General features: G+C 58.5%; 5 protein-coding genes across 5 annotated transcripts; 3 read left to right on the forward strand and 2 right to left on the reverse strand.

Moving 5' to 3' along the window:
- Window positions 1-548: 548 nt before the first annotated feature.
- On the forward strand, window positions 549-1,313 carry VDAG_10145 (RNA exonuclease; the record flags this gene model as incomplete). The annotated part of the gene is made up of 1 exon (XM_009659971.1): window positions 549-1,313. One exon carries the CDS (start codon window positions 549-551, stop codon window positions 1,311-1,313), a length of 765 nt encoding a protein of 254 aa, XP_009658266.1.
- Window positions 1,314-1,464: 151 nt separating this feature from the next.
- Window positions 1,465-3,060, reverse strand: VDAG_10146 (cyclopropane-fatty-acyl-phospholipid synthase; the record flags this gene model as incomplete). Its single annotated transcript, XM_009659972.1, has 4 exons — window positions 1,465-1,575; window positions 1,629-1,884; window positions 1,941-2,605; window positions 2,662-3,060. 4 exons carry the CDS (start codon window positions 3,058-3,060, stop codon window positions 1,465-1,467), a joined length of 1,431 nt encoding a protein of 476 aa, XP_009658267.1.
- Window positions 3,061-4,517: 1,457 nt separating this feature from the next.
- Window positions 4,518-5,053, forward strand: VDAG_10147 (uncharacterized protein; the record flags this gene model as incomplete). The annotated part of the gene is made up of 2 exons (XM_009659973.1): window positions 4,518-4,656; window positions 4,713-5,053. 2 exons carry the CDS (start codon window positions 4,518-4,520, stop codon window positions 5,051-5,053), a joined length of 480 nt encoding a protein of 159 aa, XP_009658268.1.
- Window positions 5,054-5,645: 592 nt separating this feature from the next.
- Window positions 5,646-8,578, forward strand: VDAG_10148 (DNA replication licensing factor mcm6; the record flags this gene model as incomplete). Its single annotated transcript, XM_009659974.1, has 3 exons — window positions 5,646-5,917; window positions 5,983-7,999; window positions 8,054-8,578. The coding sequence occupies 3 exons, from the start codon at window positions 5,646-5,648 to the stop codon at window positions 8,576-8,578; spliced, it is 2,814 nt and encodes a 937-aa protein (XP_009658269.1).
- Window positions 8,579-12,199: 3,621 nt separating this feature from the next.
- VDAG_10149 (uncharacterized protein) lies at window positions 12,200-15,861 on the reverse strand (the record flags this gene model as incomplete). The annotated part of the gene is made up of 2 exons (XM_009659975.1): window positions 12,200-15,240; window positions 15,324-15,861. 2 exons carry the CDS (start codon window positions 15,859-15,861, stop codon window positions 12,200-12,202), a joined length of 3,579 nt encoding a protein of 1,192 aa, XP_009658270.1.
- Between the last annotated feature and the right edge of the window lie 177 nt (window positions 15,862-16,038).

The following is a 16,038-nucleotide window of genomic DNA, read 5'->3' on the forward strand; positions in this document are numbered from 1 at the left end:
GGGCCTAATAGGTGTTCGCGTCCCTCGATTGCTCAATGTAGCGTTAGGTGGATGTACCGCACAATAACGTTTAATAACCTATCGATTCCGCTGTTCTTTTTTGTCAATCATTGTGCGTAAACTTTTTATTACCGACCAGTGACGCATCTTGCTTCGTCCGCCCCGACTCAGTCACACGCTCCCGCCCTTCTGTCAATCATGTTCAATCACTCAATCTCCACGTTTATTGATCACCCACTCCCCATGCATTTTCTTGCTTGCTACGAATCAGACTAGTACTGTGCGTCGATGGATTCGTCGTCTGCGTGGTGTCCTTGCCCGTGCTACTGCGTCACTGTGCCCCCGACTATCGATCTCTCCGCTCTGCCTGCCCACTATGTGCTCACCTCCACCTTCCTATCTCCCTGTCTCTCGCACTCACTCTGTGCGTCTTATACCCACCCATCGTATCTCTTCCCATTCGACCCCCTTCGACCCCCCCTTTCCCAGTGTGGTGTGATTGGTCCCATATTTACATACTCCCCCGGACACGGCCTGGGTCTTCGGACATGGGACGTCGAGGCCGCATAACAACATACAGCTCATGGCGTTCCTGCGGCTCTCGCCGACTCTCGACTCCTGGGCCGCCGAGATCGACGTGTCGGCCGAGTCATTGGCCGAGGCGTACGGGCTCGAGCTGCCCGGCAACGCCATGCTCGCCGAGCCCGGAGAAGGAGAACGCCGGGCGCACGCCGGGCCTCGACGTCGGCAAGTACGTCGCCATGGACTGCGAGATGGTCGGCGTCGGCGAGGGCGGGCACGAGTCGGTGCTGGCGCGCGTGAGCCTCGTCGACTTCCACGGCCGCCAGGTCTACGACAGCTTTGTGCGCCCGCGGGAGAGGGTGACCGACTGGCGCACGGCCGTCAGCGGCATCGCGCCGCGCAAGATGCGCCTCGCGCGCGACTTTGAGGACGTCCAGGCCGAGGTCGCCGAGCTGCTCCAGGACAGGATCCTCATCGGCCACGACGTCAAGCACGACCTCGACGCCCTCCAGCTGACCCACTCGATCAAGGACATTCGCGACACATCCAAGTTTCCCGGCTTTCGGCAATACGGCAACGGGAAGAAGCCTGCGCTGCGGAAGTTGGCTGGGGAGATTCTCAAGGTCGAGATCCAGCAGGGGGCGCACTCTAGCGTCGAGGATGCCAAGGTGACCATGGCGCTTTTCAGGAGACATAAGCCGGCGTTTGATGTCGACAATACGAATCGCTTCCCGACTTTTGCGCCGGGGGCCAGGAGTGCGGCAAAGAAGCCTAGGAAGAAGAAGAAATAGAAAGTTCAACCACTTTACCCTGAAGCGAGGGATGATGGATGGACAGGTAAAGCGGCATAAATACCCCCTTTTCAAATTGAAAATTGCCAATTCGAGCTTGACAAGATCTACAAACGCCCAAACGCCCGCCAGTGCCTGTTCCCCCTGTTCATCACAGTGGAATGCCTTCCATTAACTCCAGAGCGCCCTCCCTGCCCACGGTGATAATCGCATCGCCCAGCGTCTTCGTCGCGAAGCCAGCCTCGCAGTATGTGAAATAGTACTGCCAAGTTAGCTTGAGTCATGCCAGTGACGTAGAGAGCGTCGATTTCTTACCTCCCATTTCCTCCTAAACACGTCGACACCGTCCTCCGACATTTCGGGATGTTCCTTCAGGAGCGCCGGCTTGATCGTCGCGTCAAAGTTGCGCATGAACGCTTCCTTCCAGAGCCGCAGCGTCTTGGCGTAGTGGCCACCAATGTTCTCGACCTTCTCTGTGATGAGAGTGCCCTTCGACTCGGTGACAATGTGATTCAGCAGCTGCGTGATGGTCGGGAGGTGGCCGCCGGGGAAAATATAGTGGTTGATAAAACTGGCGCCCAAGTTAGTCAATTTACCTTCACCAAGGCGGTCCCTCGTTGCACATACTCTTCCGTCTTGGCGTACGCCTCGTAGCGCCCCTCGGGCATGGTGATGCACTGGAACACGGCAATGCCGCCCTCCTTCTTCAGCAGCCGGTCAATGCACGCAAAATAGGTGCCCAAGAACTCCTGGCCCACGGCCTCGAGCATCTCAATCGAGACAATCTTGTCGTACGGCTTCTCCGGCGTCGGCAGGGCGCGGTAGTCCATGAGCAGAACCTCGATGCGATCCTGGAGTCCAGCATCACGAATGCGCTCCTCGGCCAACACCTTTTGCTCCTTTGACAGCGTCAGACTTGTCACACGGCACCCGGTCGTCTTGACAGCCTCGATGGCGAAGGAGCCCCAGCCGGTACCAATTTCGAGAACGTGGTCGGAAGCCTTGAGATGCGCGCCCTCGATGAAGCGGTGGAGCTTGGTCATCTGGGCCGCCTCCAGTGTCTCCTCTGGAGCGCTGGCATCAGGGTGGAGGTTCCAGATCGGGCACGAGTACGTCATGTCTGGTGAGAGAAAGGCGGCAAACATGTCGTTGCTAATGTCGTAGTGGGCCGAGATGTTGAGGAGGGCGTTGGACAGCGTGTTCGTCGTGCGCGCCAAGCTCGAGATGGCGGAGGAGAAGCTCGAGATCCAGGTCGTGCCATTGCCCATGGCTTCTCGGTTCACAATGAAGAGCTGCCGTCGCGAGTCAGAAATTCCACATCTCTTCCATACACCCAATGGCTGCTCACCTGGAAGAAGGCTGTCAGATCCTCGCACTCGACCTCGCCAAGCATGAACGCCTCTGCGAACCCCATGTCGGCGAACAAGAACAGGCGCATCCAGAAGGCATCGCTCTTGACGACGAGCTCGACGCGGGGTACGGCATCGGCGCGGCGCGGCGTCGTCTCCCGAACGATCTGCTTCGTTGCGCCCAGTTTCTGTCCAAAGACAGTCCTCGTCTCGGCCGGCTTGTCGACGAGCAGCAATGTGCCCTTTTCGATGGTGGAGAAGGCAGACAGGATGGCGGGCTTTGCAACGGCGAGGGCCGGGCCCCAGGTCAAGCTTCCCACGGCGCCGCGCACGAGCTCTGTGCTGCGGTACAGAGGTTGCGAAACGGCCGCGGGTAGCAACGAAGGGAGCTTGGGCATGATGAAGGCGGGGTGTTGACAGCGGCAGGAGGCTGCGGTAGGGCACTTTTGGAGCAAATAACGAGGACTCTTCGTATTAGAGAGGCTTTACCAAACTCAATTGCGCTTTTGAAAGCGTTGAAAAGGTAGGATGTTCAGAGGGGAAAGGCAAAGTGAAGTGAAGGACAGAGAAGAGGGGAGAGACGAGGGGCACAACAAAAAAAGCTTCCCGTGGCATGGCGCGAGGGCCCAGGCGATCCTCTCTCACCATCGATCATGCCCATGCGACAGACGTGGGGAAGCATGGGCGCTTGCTTGATCGAGGCCGCAGGATGCGCCGGCCAGCGCCAGCGCTGGTTTGGCGGTCTGTCGTGTCTCGGTGGTCGGCAATGGCATCTCACCGTCCGTCGCGCGAGGCGTGGGCCCGGGACCGGGGGTCGATGTTGGGAATAGTGCTTCGAGGATTTGCAGGGGTAGCTGTGTTGTGCCATGTTTGGCTGCGACGAGTCCCTATCTGGTGCTGTCTGTCTCTTGTCTCTGGCAGGGCGGCCACCGCGTGATCCGACGGGCTCTTGTAAGATGTGCAGCTAACCTTCGACGCCAGGCCCAGCGGGACTCGGATCGGCCCAGCTTGGTAGCATTGGGAATGAATCGGCGGCCGGGCACGTCCTGGCACACACGGTATGGCTTGCCGCCGTGCCGTCGAAGGTTTTGTCGGCTTGCAGCTTGGCAGCGTCCTTGGCTTCTTCGTGGATTTGCAGTTTAGGATGCCAGTGCCATACATATGGGAATCGAAGGCATCGTGGCATTGTACCATGTAGGCAGCCCTGCTGCTAGCGGGATAGCCGGGAAGGTCGTCTGAATCCAGTGATGAAGAACAGGGTCGCCTGCATCGGGGTCCTTTGGTTCCTGGAGCCGAGTGGATATAGCTTCGGGGTTCATGCCTCCAAAGGGTCCACCGCGTACATCGATGACATCAACACTCGCCGGTTACGTCCGTCAGTCCTGCGCCTGGTATGCTATGCACATAGCCGACGAGACTGTGGAAACTGATGCATAGAGGTTTTCCTGGCGTATGACGAACATGGCCGCATCCCGTCATGTTGACCTGCCATCGAGAGGTGGCCGTGAGGCTGATGTTAACGGACTGCAAGAGATGGCCACTGGCGAGGGACCAGATAGAGAAGTGGAAGAGGGGGACTGGAACCTCGCCGTGAAACAGGAGGGCCCAAGCTGCGAAACTGCAGGGATCGTGCATCAAGGATCGCTGATCGCCAAGCTCGATGAAAGAGATGGAATGTGGGTGCATAAAAAGGGCACCGTATTCTTGGTCGGCACTTCGCATGGCTTATCGTGGCGGAGTTGCTTATCAGGCAGCCCATTGAAGGGTGGAGCCAGACAATTCTCACCAGCAGACGCGTTCGACGCGTTTACCTGATGAAGCCATCGTAAGTCCATCCCCGCCAAACACAGTCGCCATGTCGAGCGCCATCTTGGACGTACACTCGGAGAAGGCTGCCGCTCCCAAGGCGGTGGCACACCTTCTGCCATGTCGAATCCAACATGACGGACCTGTCGACTCAGCTCCGTCCTTCTGGAACCCAACAACATCTACGGGTGCGCAGGCCTTTCTCCTCTACAATCCATTTCTTCGCTAATTGACACGTTAACAGATGGCAAGTCAAAGGCATTCTTCCGTGGTCGCGAACTGCACGGCAAATCAGTCCGACTTGCCTCGGGCTACCGCGGCATTGTTGTCGAGAAGCAGAACAAAACTATCGAGGCTCCGAGGCCAGACGCCCCGCCACAAGAGGAAGAGGATGACGAAGACAAGGTTGAACGAGGCGCACTCCGGGTGACGGCCGAGTTTGATGAGATGGTTGTCTGGGGCGCGGAAAGCATGGCGGACGCGGCGACCGATCCTTACGTCAGGAGCATGGAGGAGTGGCTGCAGGTTGCTGAGAGCATACATCAGTACGACGAGCCCGCGGGGGACCAACCTGCGACGGCATGACGGAACAGAAGCATTATGGGAATGGAGGGGCATTGGATTAAGCATGGGACGGCGTCGGCGTTGATGATGCTCAAGTATGAAGGGCATGACCTGAAGGCCATGAACAGCGTGGAACAGAAGAGCTTGGAAACTGCAATCACCGAGCACAGTAAGCAAGTCAGATATATGGTACGCAAGTAGAAATTTATAGCAAGGAGGACTGCAAGCGACAAATATAATGCTCATCTCCAAGGCAACTAGTAGGAGACGGCAGCGCTGTCCCTCGATGCACACCATGACACAGGTATTTGGCCTGGTACCAACTGCTGTAGTACAGGTTAAGTACCTATGCGGCCTAGTGTCATGCAATCAATTAAGGTCGCGCCTCGACGCGTCCAAGGCGCGACCCCGCGCGTCCGATTTCACCCCTCGAAATCAACCCCTGGCTTTTCCCATTTTCCCATTTGCCCATTTGCCTTGCTTGCCTCAACACCATCGCCCCGACAACCACCTTCACCCCTCCAAACCATCCATCACCACCACCTTGTTCTATCGCCTCCGTTGCGCTGCCGGCTTGCCCTCTCGAGTAGCCTCAATACCAGCATCCGCAACCATGGCCTCGAGCGAAGCCGGTTACCCCATGTCCGACAGGGCGGCAACCCCCACCGCCAGACGCTATGCCCCGCCCAGCTCTTCGACCGGCGGCCGCCTGCGAGGTCCTCCCTCCGAGATGACGGGCGCGCCGAGTGACGATGAGGGCGACGGGTTCGCCGATGACCAGGTCGTGCGCGGATCGAAAAGGCCACAGGATTCGGCCAACATCCCCAAGGTCGAGGATCGCATTGGTCTTTTGATCCAAGAACAGTTTGGAGATTTCCTCGAAGGGTAAGGCCTCCTTTTTTTTTTGTCAGGAGAGGAGCAAAAGATTTCACGCTGACGAATGGCCCCAGCTTCGTCGAAGAGCGCGATCCCCATGGAGCGCCGCCCTCGAGCGCCGTCACCACCGATAAATACTACGTTGCCCAGATCCACGGCATGCGAACATACCAGCTCTCCACCCTCTACGTCGACTTTAGGCATCTCGGCCAGTGGCAGAATGGCTCTCTCTCCGACGCCGTCGCCACCAACTACTACCGTTTCCTTCCCTTCATTACCGCAGCACTACACGGTGCTATCGCCAAGCACGAACCCCAGTACTTCCGCGAACATCGTCAGCCCACGGCCTCGAGCAACCAGACGAGCTCAGCTGCGAGCAATGCCGCCTCGGCAAGCCAGTCCGAGCTCGGCAGCAAGACGAGCAACCAGCAGACCGATAAGCTGTTCGCCATTGCCTTCTACAACCTGCCCCTCGTCTCTCGTGTGCGCAGTCTGCGCGCCGCCAACATTGGCCAGCTCCTCTCCATCTCCGGCACCGTCACGCGCACCTCCGAGGTCAGGCCCGAGCTGTCCCTCGGTACCTTCCTCTGCCAGGCCTGCAGGACGGTCATTCCCAACGTCGAGCAGACATTTCGCTACACCGAGCCCACGCTGTGTCCCAACCAGACCTGTCAGAACCGCTTTGCATGGCAGCTCGACATCCGCCAGAGCACCTTTATCGATTGGCAAAAAGTGCGCATCCAGGAGAACTCGTCCGAAATCCCTACCGGCAGCATGCCCCGAACCATGGACGTCATCATGCGAGGAGAAATTGTCGACCGCGCCAAGGCAGGCGAGAAGTGCATCTTCACCGGTGCCCTGATCGTCGTGCCTGATGTCAGCCAGCTGAGCATGCCTGGACAAAAGGCGTACTCGATCCGCGACGACAAGAGCGCCGGCAACGGTAACGACGCTGGCGGCGCAGGCGTCTCCGGCCTCAAGTCTCTTGGTGTGCGCGATCTCACATACCGCCTTGCCTTCCTCGCATGCATGGTTCTGCCAGACAACAGTTCGTCCGGCCGGTCTGCCCACGCGCAGGTGTCGGACATTATGACGGCCCTGACCGACAACACACCCGAATCTGCCATTGATGCAGAGGAGGCGCAGGCTACCGTGCTCGCGACAATGACACAAGAGGAGATCGCGCAGGTGCGTACCATGGTTCACACAGATCGCATCTACTCGCGGCTCGTCAACTCCATCGCGCCCATGGTCTACGGTCACGAAGTCGTCAAGAAGGGTATTCTGCTGCAGCTCTTGTCCGGTCTGCACAAGACGACGGCCGAGGGCATGCAGCTTCGTGGTGACATCAACGTCTGCATTGTCGGTGACCCGTCGACGTCAAAGTCCCAGTTCCTGAAGTACGTCTGCTCCTTTGCGCCCCGCGCCGTCTACACCAGTGGCAAGGCCTCCTCCGCCGCCGGTCTCACGGCCGCCGTCATGAAGGACGAGGAGACGGGCGAGTTCACCATTGAAGCCGGTGCCCTCATGCTTGCCGACAATGGCATCTGCGCCATTGACGAGTTTGACAAGATGGACATTGCCGACCAGGTCGCCATCCACGAAGCCATGGAACAGCAGACCATTTCCATCGCGAAAGCCGGCATCCAGGCGACCCTCAACGCGCGCACTTCGATCCTCGCCGCCGCCAACCCCGTCAGCGGCCGCTACAACCGCAAGACGTCGCTGCGCGCCAACATCAACATGAGCGCGCCCATCATGTCGCGTTTCGACCTCTTCTTCGTCGTGCTCGACGAGTGCTCCGAGGCCGTCGACCGCCACCTCGCCGAGCACATTGTCGCCATCCACCAGCTGCGCGACGAGGCCGTCGAGCCCGAGTACGACACGGAGACGCTGCAGCGCTACATCCGGCTCGCGCGCACGTTCCGCCCCGAGTTCACCGAAGAGGCGCGCGAGACGCTCGTCGAGAAATACAAGGAACTCCGCGCCGACGACGCCCAGGGCGGCGTCGGCAAGAACAGCTACCGCATCACGGTCCGCCAGCTCGAGAGCATGATCCGCCTGTCCGAGGCCATCGCCAAGGCCAACTGCGTCAATTAGCTTGATCCGCACATGGTCGTCGAGGCGTACAACCTGCTGCGGCAGAGCATCATCTCGGTCGAGCACGACGACGTCGAGTTTCAGGACGACGACGACGAGGGCGTCGACGCGCCGCTCGAGGACGGCGCCACGCTGCGCCGCGCCGCGCGCGAGGCCACGGGCCAGCCGGCGGATGACGAGGACGACGAGGGCGACGCCGCCATGGGCGAGACCTCTGGCGAGCCGCAGAAGAAGAAGCAGACGATCACGTACGAAAAGTACATCAGCATGGTCAACCTCTTTGTGCAGCGCGTCAACGACGACGAGGCCGGCGGCGCCGGCGAGGGCGTCGACGGCGATGCCCTCACGCAGTGGTACCTCGAGCAGGCGGAGGACCAGATGGACGGCGAGGACGACTACCACCGGGAGAAGGCGCTGGCGGCGCTCGTGCTGAAGAAGATGGTCAAGGAGAACATCCTCATGGCCGTCCGGGGGTCCGGGCTTGCTGAAGACGGCGACGGTGCCGCGGCCTCGGGTGACGGGGCGGTCGTCTATGTCCTGCATCCCAACTGCGCCGTGGAGGAGTACTAAGCGGGACGCTGTATGGTTGTGTCATGAGTATGAGGACGGCTGGGTGCATGGGGGGCGTATGGCGTTTGGGGGAGCGCTGCGGCTCGTGGTTTGGAAGATTTGTCCAAGATGATAGAACGTGTGATGAATTGAGAAGAAATCTTCTTTTGATGGACCGCCCATATATCTGTACGCTGTTGATTCATTTGATGACATGGTCAGAACTCGGCCTGAGAAAGTTCTCATGTCGTGCTGTGACGGCCTTGGAATGTAATCACGCCGTGCTATGCACATTGGCCTGAGAAATGTATCTATGCTGTACTTTGTAAGCCATGTGATCGGCTTCATTGGGCATTCTTGAAACGATGTTATATTGACTACAAAGCGGCGTGGTGCCACTGGCGACGAAGCAAAATCGTGACTATGAGAACTCTTGGCCGAGGACATACTCTTCTTGATGGCTTGACCTCAATCATACCCAGGTGAATCAGCTCCTCTTGGTTCTGAATGGATGTTCACCGACCAGCAAGCGCGGTGCTACCACAGGCGCCCAATGCAGTCAATGGGTAACGATATACATCAAAATTGTGACAAGTTGCAGATCCAGCGCCTGCAGGGTCCAGAGCAATAAGGAAGGATCTAGTTTGAGTCAGCTTATTTAGTACAAGCAGCTCCGGGTACAAGCAGGCAATGATCGTCATTCATAGCGAAATTGGACTAGATATGATGGTGTGTGTAGGCCTTACCGATCACGATTATCGGGAGATTGAGCAAGACTTGCAGCACGACGGTTATGAAGCAGTGGAGAAGGTTTCCCGAGCGAGGAGGATGAACAGAGTATGCGAGACCAAGGTACCAGCCATCATGCCACGAAGTATTCTTATTCCTCCACGTCAACTGGTGAACAACAAGCAATCCATTATGCGGCAGAAGGGATGGAGACAACGGCGCTGCCGGAAATGTGACGCAAAATTCGTATCGCAGCGATTCAGAATGAACACCACCTTCAAGGGATGTATGATCCTACCTAGGTAAGCAAGTAAGGTAGGTTACCTCGGGTATGGGACCTAAGGTACCTTGGGTGGTGCCAATACACCGTCTCTCACGCGATATAGAATGAAGGGGAGGGACATAGTGTCCGCGGAGATTATGAGCGGCGCTCAGGACCGCGGGAGCACGGTTACGGGGGAAAGCCCTAGCTCTGAATCAACGCAGTCTTGTTTGAACCATAGCTCAGACTCGATGCACTTATATCATTCCGCTCGCTTGCTCACGACCCCGGATCTGTTCCGGCAGAGGCAGGTATCCACGGTATCGTAGCCTTTGATTAACGCGATGATGATGTCGCCGCTTACGTCGACCAGGTCTATGTTCCTTTTCAAGCGGACCGATATGCTGCCTTGTCCGCTCCGGTCAGCTCATCAGCTCCACCATGTTCAATTTTGAGTCCGATAGAAGCAACTCGTCCGTGGAGCTGAGAAATTCGCTCGAGCTGGTCATAGGTCCTCGGCGCTGTGCGTAGGAAAGGTAAGTATTGTAAATCCCCATCAAGATAAAAGGCGTCGAAGAGGCTGCCCTGATCGAGAACATCGTGGCTGCCTTCGAACAATTAATATTAACGTATCTTGCCAGCCTCGAAGTGTGCTTGTCGGCCATCTAATTCTCGGAAATCAGTATCTGCCAGACCTTCTAGTCATTCTCCAAATCTAGCACCCGAACAAGCCAGTGCTATCGTGAACTCTTGCACACGTTTCCAAAATGCGCACGAAGATCCCGCCCCAGCGAGTTATACCAGAACTGATGAGCGGCCCAGATGATAGACTCTTTTTCCTCATACGTGCGAAGTGAAGAGACAAGAAAAGAAAAAGCACATCCTCGCCTTGGACAAAACACCCGTAGTATCATCTCTACTAAGCGGCATGAGTGCTCCTACATTACGTGACGACTTCATGCTAAAAAACGGCCCTCTTTTCTGCATAATAATAGTCGTAAATCAAACGAGTCATAAACCAAGGTCTACATGACGAATATGCATTCGAAACAGAAGAAGTCAGCCATGACATACAGAACAAGATGCTCCAGGTTCAGGGGGCCATGGTCGTCTTCATAGTGCAAGTAGCATACACAGGATCAAGTATGCGGTTCCTGAGGGAGATCAGAGTGGTGGGCATATGACTGTTGATATCTACATAGTCATCCTACCCGTTGCTGTGAGTGTTGAGCACCTTGTTGGGCGGTGGGCGAAGCCATCTTGGAAATTAGATTCTTTACCAACCTATCTCAGGAGGTAGGCCAGTACAATGAACGTATCTCGGAGGAGCTCGTCGCTCCAGAGAAGAGTGAGGCGCGAGTGCTCCCAATACTGCCGCCTCTTACATGGTAGTGCCTACTGCCCATTCCAAGCAAATTCTTCCAATGATGCTGGACCCCATTTCCAGAACGTAGACGGCCAAGATGTAACACAGCTCACACCAACATGAGTTTGTGTGCCTCATCAACCTCGTGAGAATGAGCCAGACCTGCTGGCAGACAGATACAAAGCGGCAATGGACATTCTCAAGGAAGGAAGACAAGTCAAAGCCAAGCACACAACACGCGCTCACGGGGCAAACATCACACGAATCCAAAGAACTGCAGTACAGCTTGTTTCTCCACTAGCCTACTCGGACCAGACCAGTCGGCCACACGCGCAAAACCGCCCTCGCGAACTAGCACATCCGCGTCCTCCCTCGGGCACGCACCGTTATGCGCCAAGACGAAACCTTCACACCCTTCATCCCCCTTCCGTCGCTTCATCCAGCTCATCCATCGTCACAAAAAGCCGTACCCCGCCCCCTTTCCACCCCCTGGCTCCCAGCTCCCTAATCCTGCGCCGTATGTACCGCAAGCCAGGCCCGCCCCTGCGTAAGACAGTACAGCAGCCACCCGAAAGACAAAATTCAGCATTGCCATCCATCCTTCGCATTGCGTTGCCGTGCGTTGCTATGTGTGTGCGCGTGTTGTGGTATCAGGCAGCACGCTGCCCTCGGGGTTTGGTGTTATTGAAAGTGGCGTGCCTCGCTCGTGGTGCCGCAAACGCTGGAATCAAAAGAAGAAGAAGAAAAATAGAGGAGAAAAGGAGGCGCGGCCCAGGCGAACGCCCATCGCAAGAAAACAAGACGGTATCCGCTTGGTTTCGCTGTCCCCGCTGACGCGTGCCGCGAGGTGTGACGGGCCTCATAGCGCATGGCGGCCAGACGGGGACATCGAAGCGCTCATTCAAAGTTGTTACACGACTGTCTTGTCAAACAGTCCATCACATGCGACTCTGGCATGTAGGATCGGAAGTAAAGGGTATGTTGAGTTGAAGGCCATTCGAGCCTCCCAGTCCACAAAACCAGGGTGGGCATCTGTGGTGTTATTGGCAATTAGTCGTTTGATTTCCGCCACGTCGTAGACCCGGGAGCACGGATTCGATTCGTCTCAGTCTCACGTGCTGAAGTGCCCGGGTTCTTGACCACAACCTGCTCGTCTCCGGCTGCCTAGGCCGCGTGAGTGGGAGTGCCGCGTCGGGTCCAGTCTGACCCTCGGCCTCTTGTGGGGGGGGGGGGGCCTCGGTAACTGCCGCGGCCGCCGCGCGTCGCAGTTGGTGGCGGGACATCGCTAGAGGTGCTTGTCAAGACCGCCTCCACGGGGCGCCGCTGACGCGCGAGGCCCTCGTCCGGAAGCGCGTCGAGGGTTGCTCCGGGAGCGCAGCGCTGGTGCGGGAACCGACTTGAGCGCGTTCATGCCGGGGAGGAAGATCCGGTATTCGGGACCTCCCTGTCCCACGTCTTGCGGGATCCAAAACTGAGGCGCAGACGTAATCTCAATAATGTTGAAGCGTCTCGGCGCAGGTCGCTCCGGAGGCGGCGCGGGGTGCCAAGCTGCATCAGGCATCTCCCTCGGCATGCGGATCAGAGGCAGAGAGCCCATCTCCTGCTCCTCGAAGCAGCTCTCCGAGACTGGCTTGGTCGTTAGGAAACGCTGGCTGTCACGGAATCGCTTCTTGGCAGAGGCGAAGCCCCGAGCAGCATCCTGTGAGGCTTGGGCGATGCTTTGGCCGGTGTGCTGGGGAAGGCACACAGTGGCGGGGTTGGGGCGGCCGAGCTCGTCGAAAGCACTTTTGCTAGCAGGCTCAACAACGGATGCCTTGGGCGGCGAGATGATCGGATGGCGGGCTGAAGGGGCCTTTCGGTCGGAGAAGAGGTCGCGGAACTTGTCACCCCAAACAGTCTGCCCGGCGCTCTTGTGGCTGTGATCTCCCCCACCTGGCCGAGAATGCGCCCACTCGTTGCTGGGACGCCGAGGGCCTTGGGGAGGGGGAGGGGCTCCATCTCTGTAAGGGGCCGGGTTGGCCCACGAAAACTGTGGTCCGGACCTCGGGCCGTTGTTGGAAGCGGCCGCTGACGGAGGAAGTCGAACGACGGGTTGGGGTCGCGGCAGAGAAACATGGGGGTGCAGCGCATCACCGTCGAATGCGGGATGGCCGAGCATATCGGGGGGTGGGGGAGAGGGCGATGTTGATCGTCCCGGCTCAGCCGGGCCAGCTGACTCGAGCCGGATATCTCGTGTGGGGAAGAAGCGGGAGGTGCGAGACTGCGAGGCAGGCGAGCCACCGGGGAGCAAGGGTGCCGAAGGTGTACGGTCTGCATGAGAAGGCTCGCGACGCGAGATGGTGACATCTGCCTGAGATCCTTGGCTGGTGTTTTTGGCCGAGGGTCGCCAATTGTCGACAACTTCTGGTTGAGTATCGGCGTACGTCATGCCACGCTCGGCTAGGTGGCGGTCCTGCTCTGCCTGGCGGGCCCTGCTATGCTCGAGGGTTGCCCTGTCATTATCGGCGATGGCGCTGGACCACTTGCTCCTGTTGCTGGCAAGGTTCGCGTGCTCCGGGCGTGCAACGGGAGCTGTCGAATCGTGGGTTCTGCGTGCACTAGGTGGTGCGATTGGTGCAGGTCCCTTCTTGGATTGCGAGGGGGGAAGCTGGCCAGGCTGAGAGACGGGGGGCGATCCGACAGCAGCGTTGAACGTGCCATTGCCAAGTCCCCGAGTATTCGGAGCCCAGACGCTTCCTGCAGCCTGAGGGGCCGGAGGAGGTCCCCATGTAGCGGTACTGAAGCGTTCAGGTTGGGAAGGCGCAGCGGAACCCCACGACGGGTTGCCGCTATTATTTGATTTATCTCGGAGCTGAGGAGGGACAAAGTTGTCGCCGGCAGACTTGTTCTCTGCCGAGCGCAGATGCGGGGGCACGGAAGCCTTCATAGCGGTTGGCTGTTCAGCGACGGCTTTGGGCGAGTTGTCGGCGGCCGACTTGTCGATGGTGCTGAAAGCCGTGCCAGGCGTCGTCGCCGTCGTAGTGGTAGAAGTGTTTGAGGCTGTTGCGGATTCCTTGGGGTGGGTTGCGGGGTCTGAGTCTCCAGAGCCTTGACGTTGTTGTAGTATATGGGCAGGATGCGCGCCTTCCTCCTTCGAAGCCTCCTTGGCGCTCTTGCGTTCGGGGGCAGGGCCCATGGCGTCGAGTCGAGCCTTGATGCGCTTTTGCTTCTCGGCTTCTTCGCGAGCCTCTTCGTCCCTTCGGCGTTGCCTGGCGAGCTCGAGTCTCTCACGCATAACCTTCTTCTGAATCTCAAGATCCTCCTCGACCGACCTCTGCGGCACCGCAGGCTGAGCTGGAACGGCATGAGCGAGCGCAGGCGAAGCGTGAGGCAGGGCAGCGGCATGGCCGGCAGGCGGGTGGGCCGAGTCTGGCGAGACAGGACCGTCAATGGAGACGGCGAACGAGGGCCTGCGGGCATTCGGTGGTTGGTCGTGCATTCGTTGGGAATATGGAACATTTCCGAGGTTGGAACTACCACGGCGGCGTCCATAGGATCCCTCCTGGGCTGCGCGGCTGGTCTGGAACGCAGCTGACGGCTCGGGGTGGTCATGGTGAGGACGTTGCATCACGGCAGGATGTCGCGCATGAGGGTCGGCACGGAATGAGCCTCTTCGATCCCCTACAGGCTCATAGCGGCCAGACTGCGAGTTGTAAAGCTCGCGATTGCCGGCGGCGCCTCCCTCACGCCATGCTGATCGGCTGAAATCGTCGGCAGCGATCTCTCTCGCGGGCGGGGGAGGTGATATACTGGGCTGGAGGCCATCCCTGGTAGATAGACGGTGGTGATTCGAAGGATGGATGAATGGTGATTCAGTAGCGGCAGGTGACGACTTTTCGACGGGAGGAAGTTTGGCCCAAGGAGATTTGGCAGGACTTGCGGGCGCGGGCGGCTTCGCGACGAACGTGGGCTTCTCGACAGAACCGGGTTTCAGAATCATGCCCTTACCAGAGGGAAGACCGCTAGACTTGGGTAGTGATGTCGCCGTTTCTGGAGGAGCTGGCGATTTGGAGGGCTCGATCAACTGCGCTTTGTCCTTGGCGATGGCTGGAGCCGGAACAGGCTCTGGGGCCTGCACTGCCTGTTCCTCGGGTTGCGCCGGTAAAGTGACTTTGGTGCCGTCGGTCCAGGTGATGGTATCCGGAGCCCAATCGTCGTCGTCGTCGTCGATATCGGCCCAGTTGTTCTGTCCCTGCGGCGTATCGGGCCCTAGACGGTTCGCGATATGGACTCCATACTTGACCAACTCTTCATCGGTGAACTTCCTAGGCTCGGGCGGAGGGACAGCTACAGGACGGGCAGGTCAGTTCATTATGCTCAAAAAAGATACAGATGTCATCCGTTGCTGCTGCCGATGAGCTGTGACTCACGTCGATTCTTGTTCCAGACGGCGCTGGCATCAGGGCCGGATGCCGCCTGTCCACCGTTGGAAGAGGAAGAAAACTTGTTGACGGAACCTGCAGCGCCCGACTTGGCGACAAGTCGCGGACGGGATGCCGACAGGGTAGAGGATGAAGAGGGCGCAGCGCTGAGGCCCGAGGCCGTGTTTGTCTTGTCGCTGGGTTTCGCGGCGGGGTTGGAGGGCGCGCTCTTGGAGGCGGCGAGAAACTTCTTGTTCACCGAGACGGCCTTGAAGGTGGCGGGTTTCTTGACGGTAGACGAGCTGCGCAGGTGGCCCTTGTCGCCATCGGTGCTCTTGGTCGCAGAGGTCGAGTCGCCGCGGGACGCCTCTGTGTCGGAGCCTCCGCTGACACTAACATCTGCTGAGTTGATGTGGTCTTCGACGCTGGTGATGTGCTTGTTCTCAATCTCTTCGATGGCAGGGCTGCCGTTCAGATATGCGCGGTCCAGGACGGCATCGTGGGAGTCGGTCTCGTCGTTGGTGTTCTGCTGGGATGGGGAGGTCATGGTCGAGTGGCCTGGTCGTCGGTGTGGTTGCTGGTTCGGTGACGTGGTCATATGCGGGAGGACCGAAACGTCGCATGAGGCCTGATGCGCAGTGTGATGCTCGCTGATAGATGTCATAGGATCCCGAGCGATATGGAGTGCCGGATACCTAAGCTGAGGGTTTGGGTAGGAAGGGGG

The sequence above is a fragment of the Verticillium dahliae genome, genomic scaffold, assembly GCF_000150675.1.
Source record: "Verticillium dahliae VdLs.17 supercont1.32 genomic scaffold, whole genome shotgun sequence".
Taxonomy (NCBI): Eukaryota; Fungi; Ascomycota; class Sordariomycetes; order Glomerellales; family Plectosphaerellaceae; genus Verticillium; species Verticillium dahliae.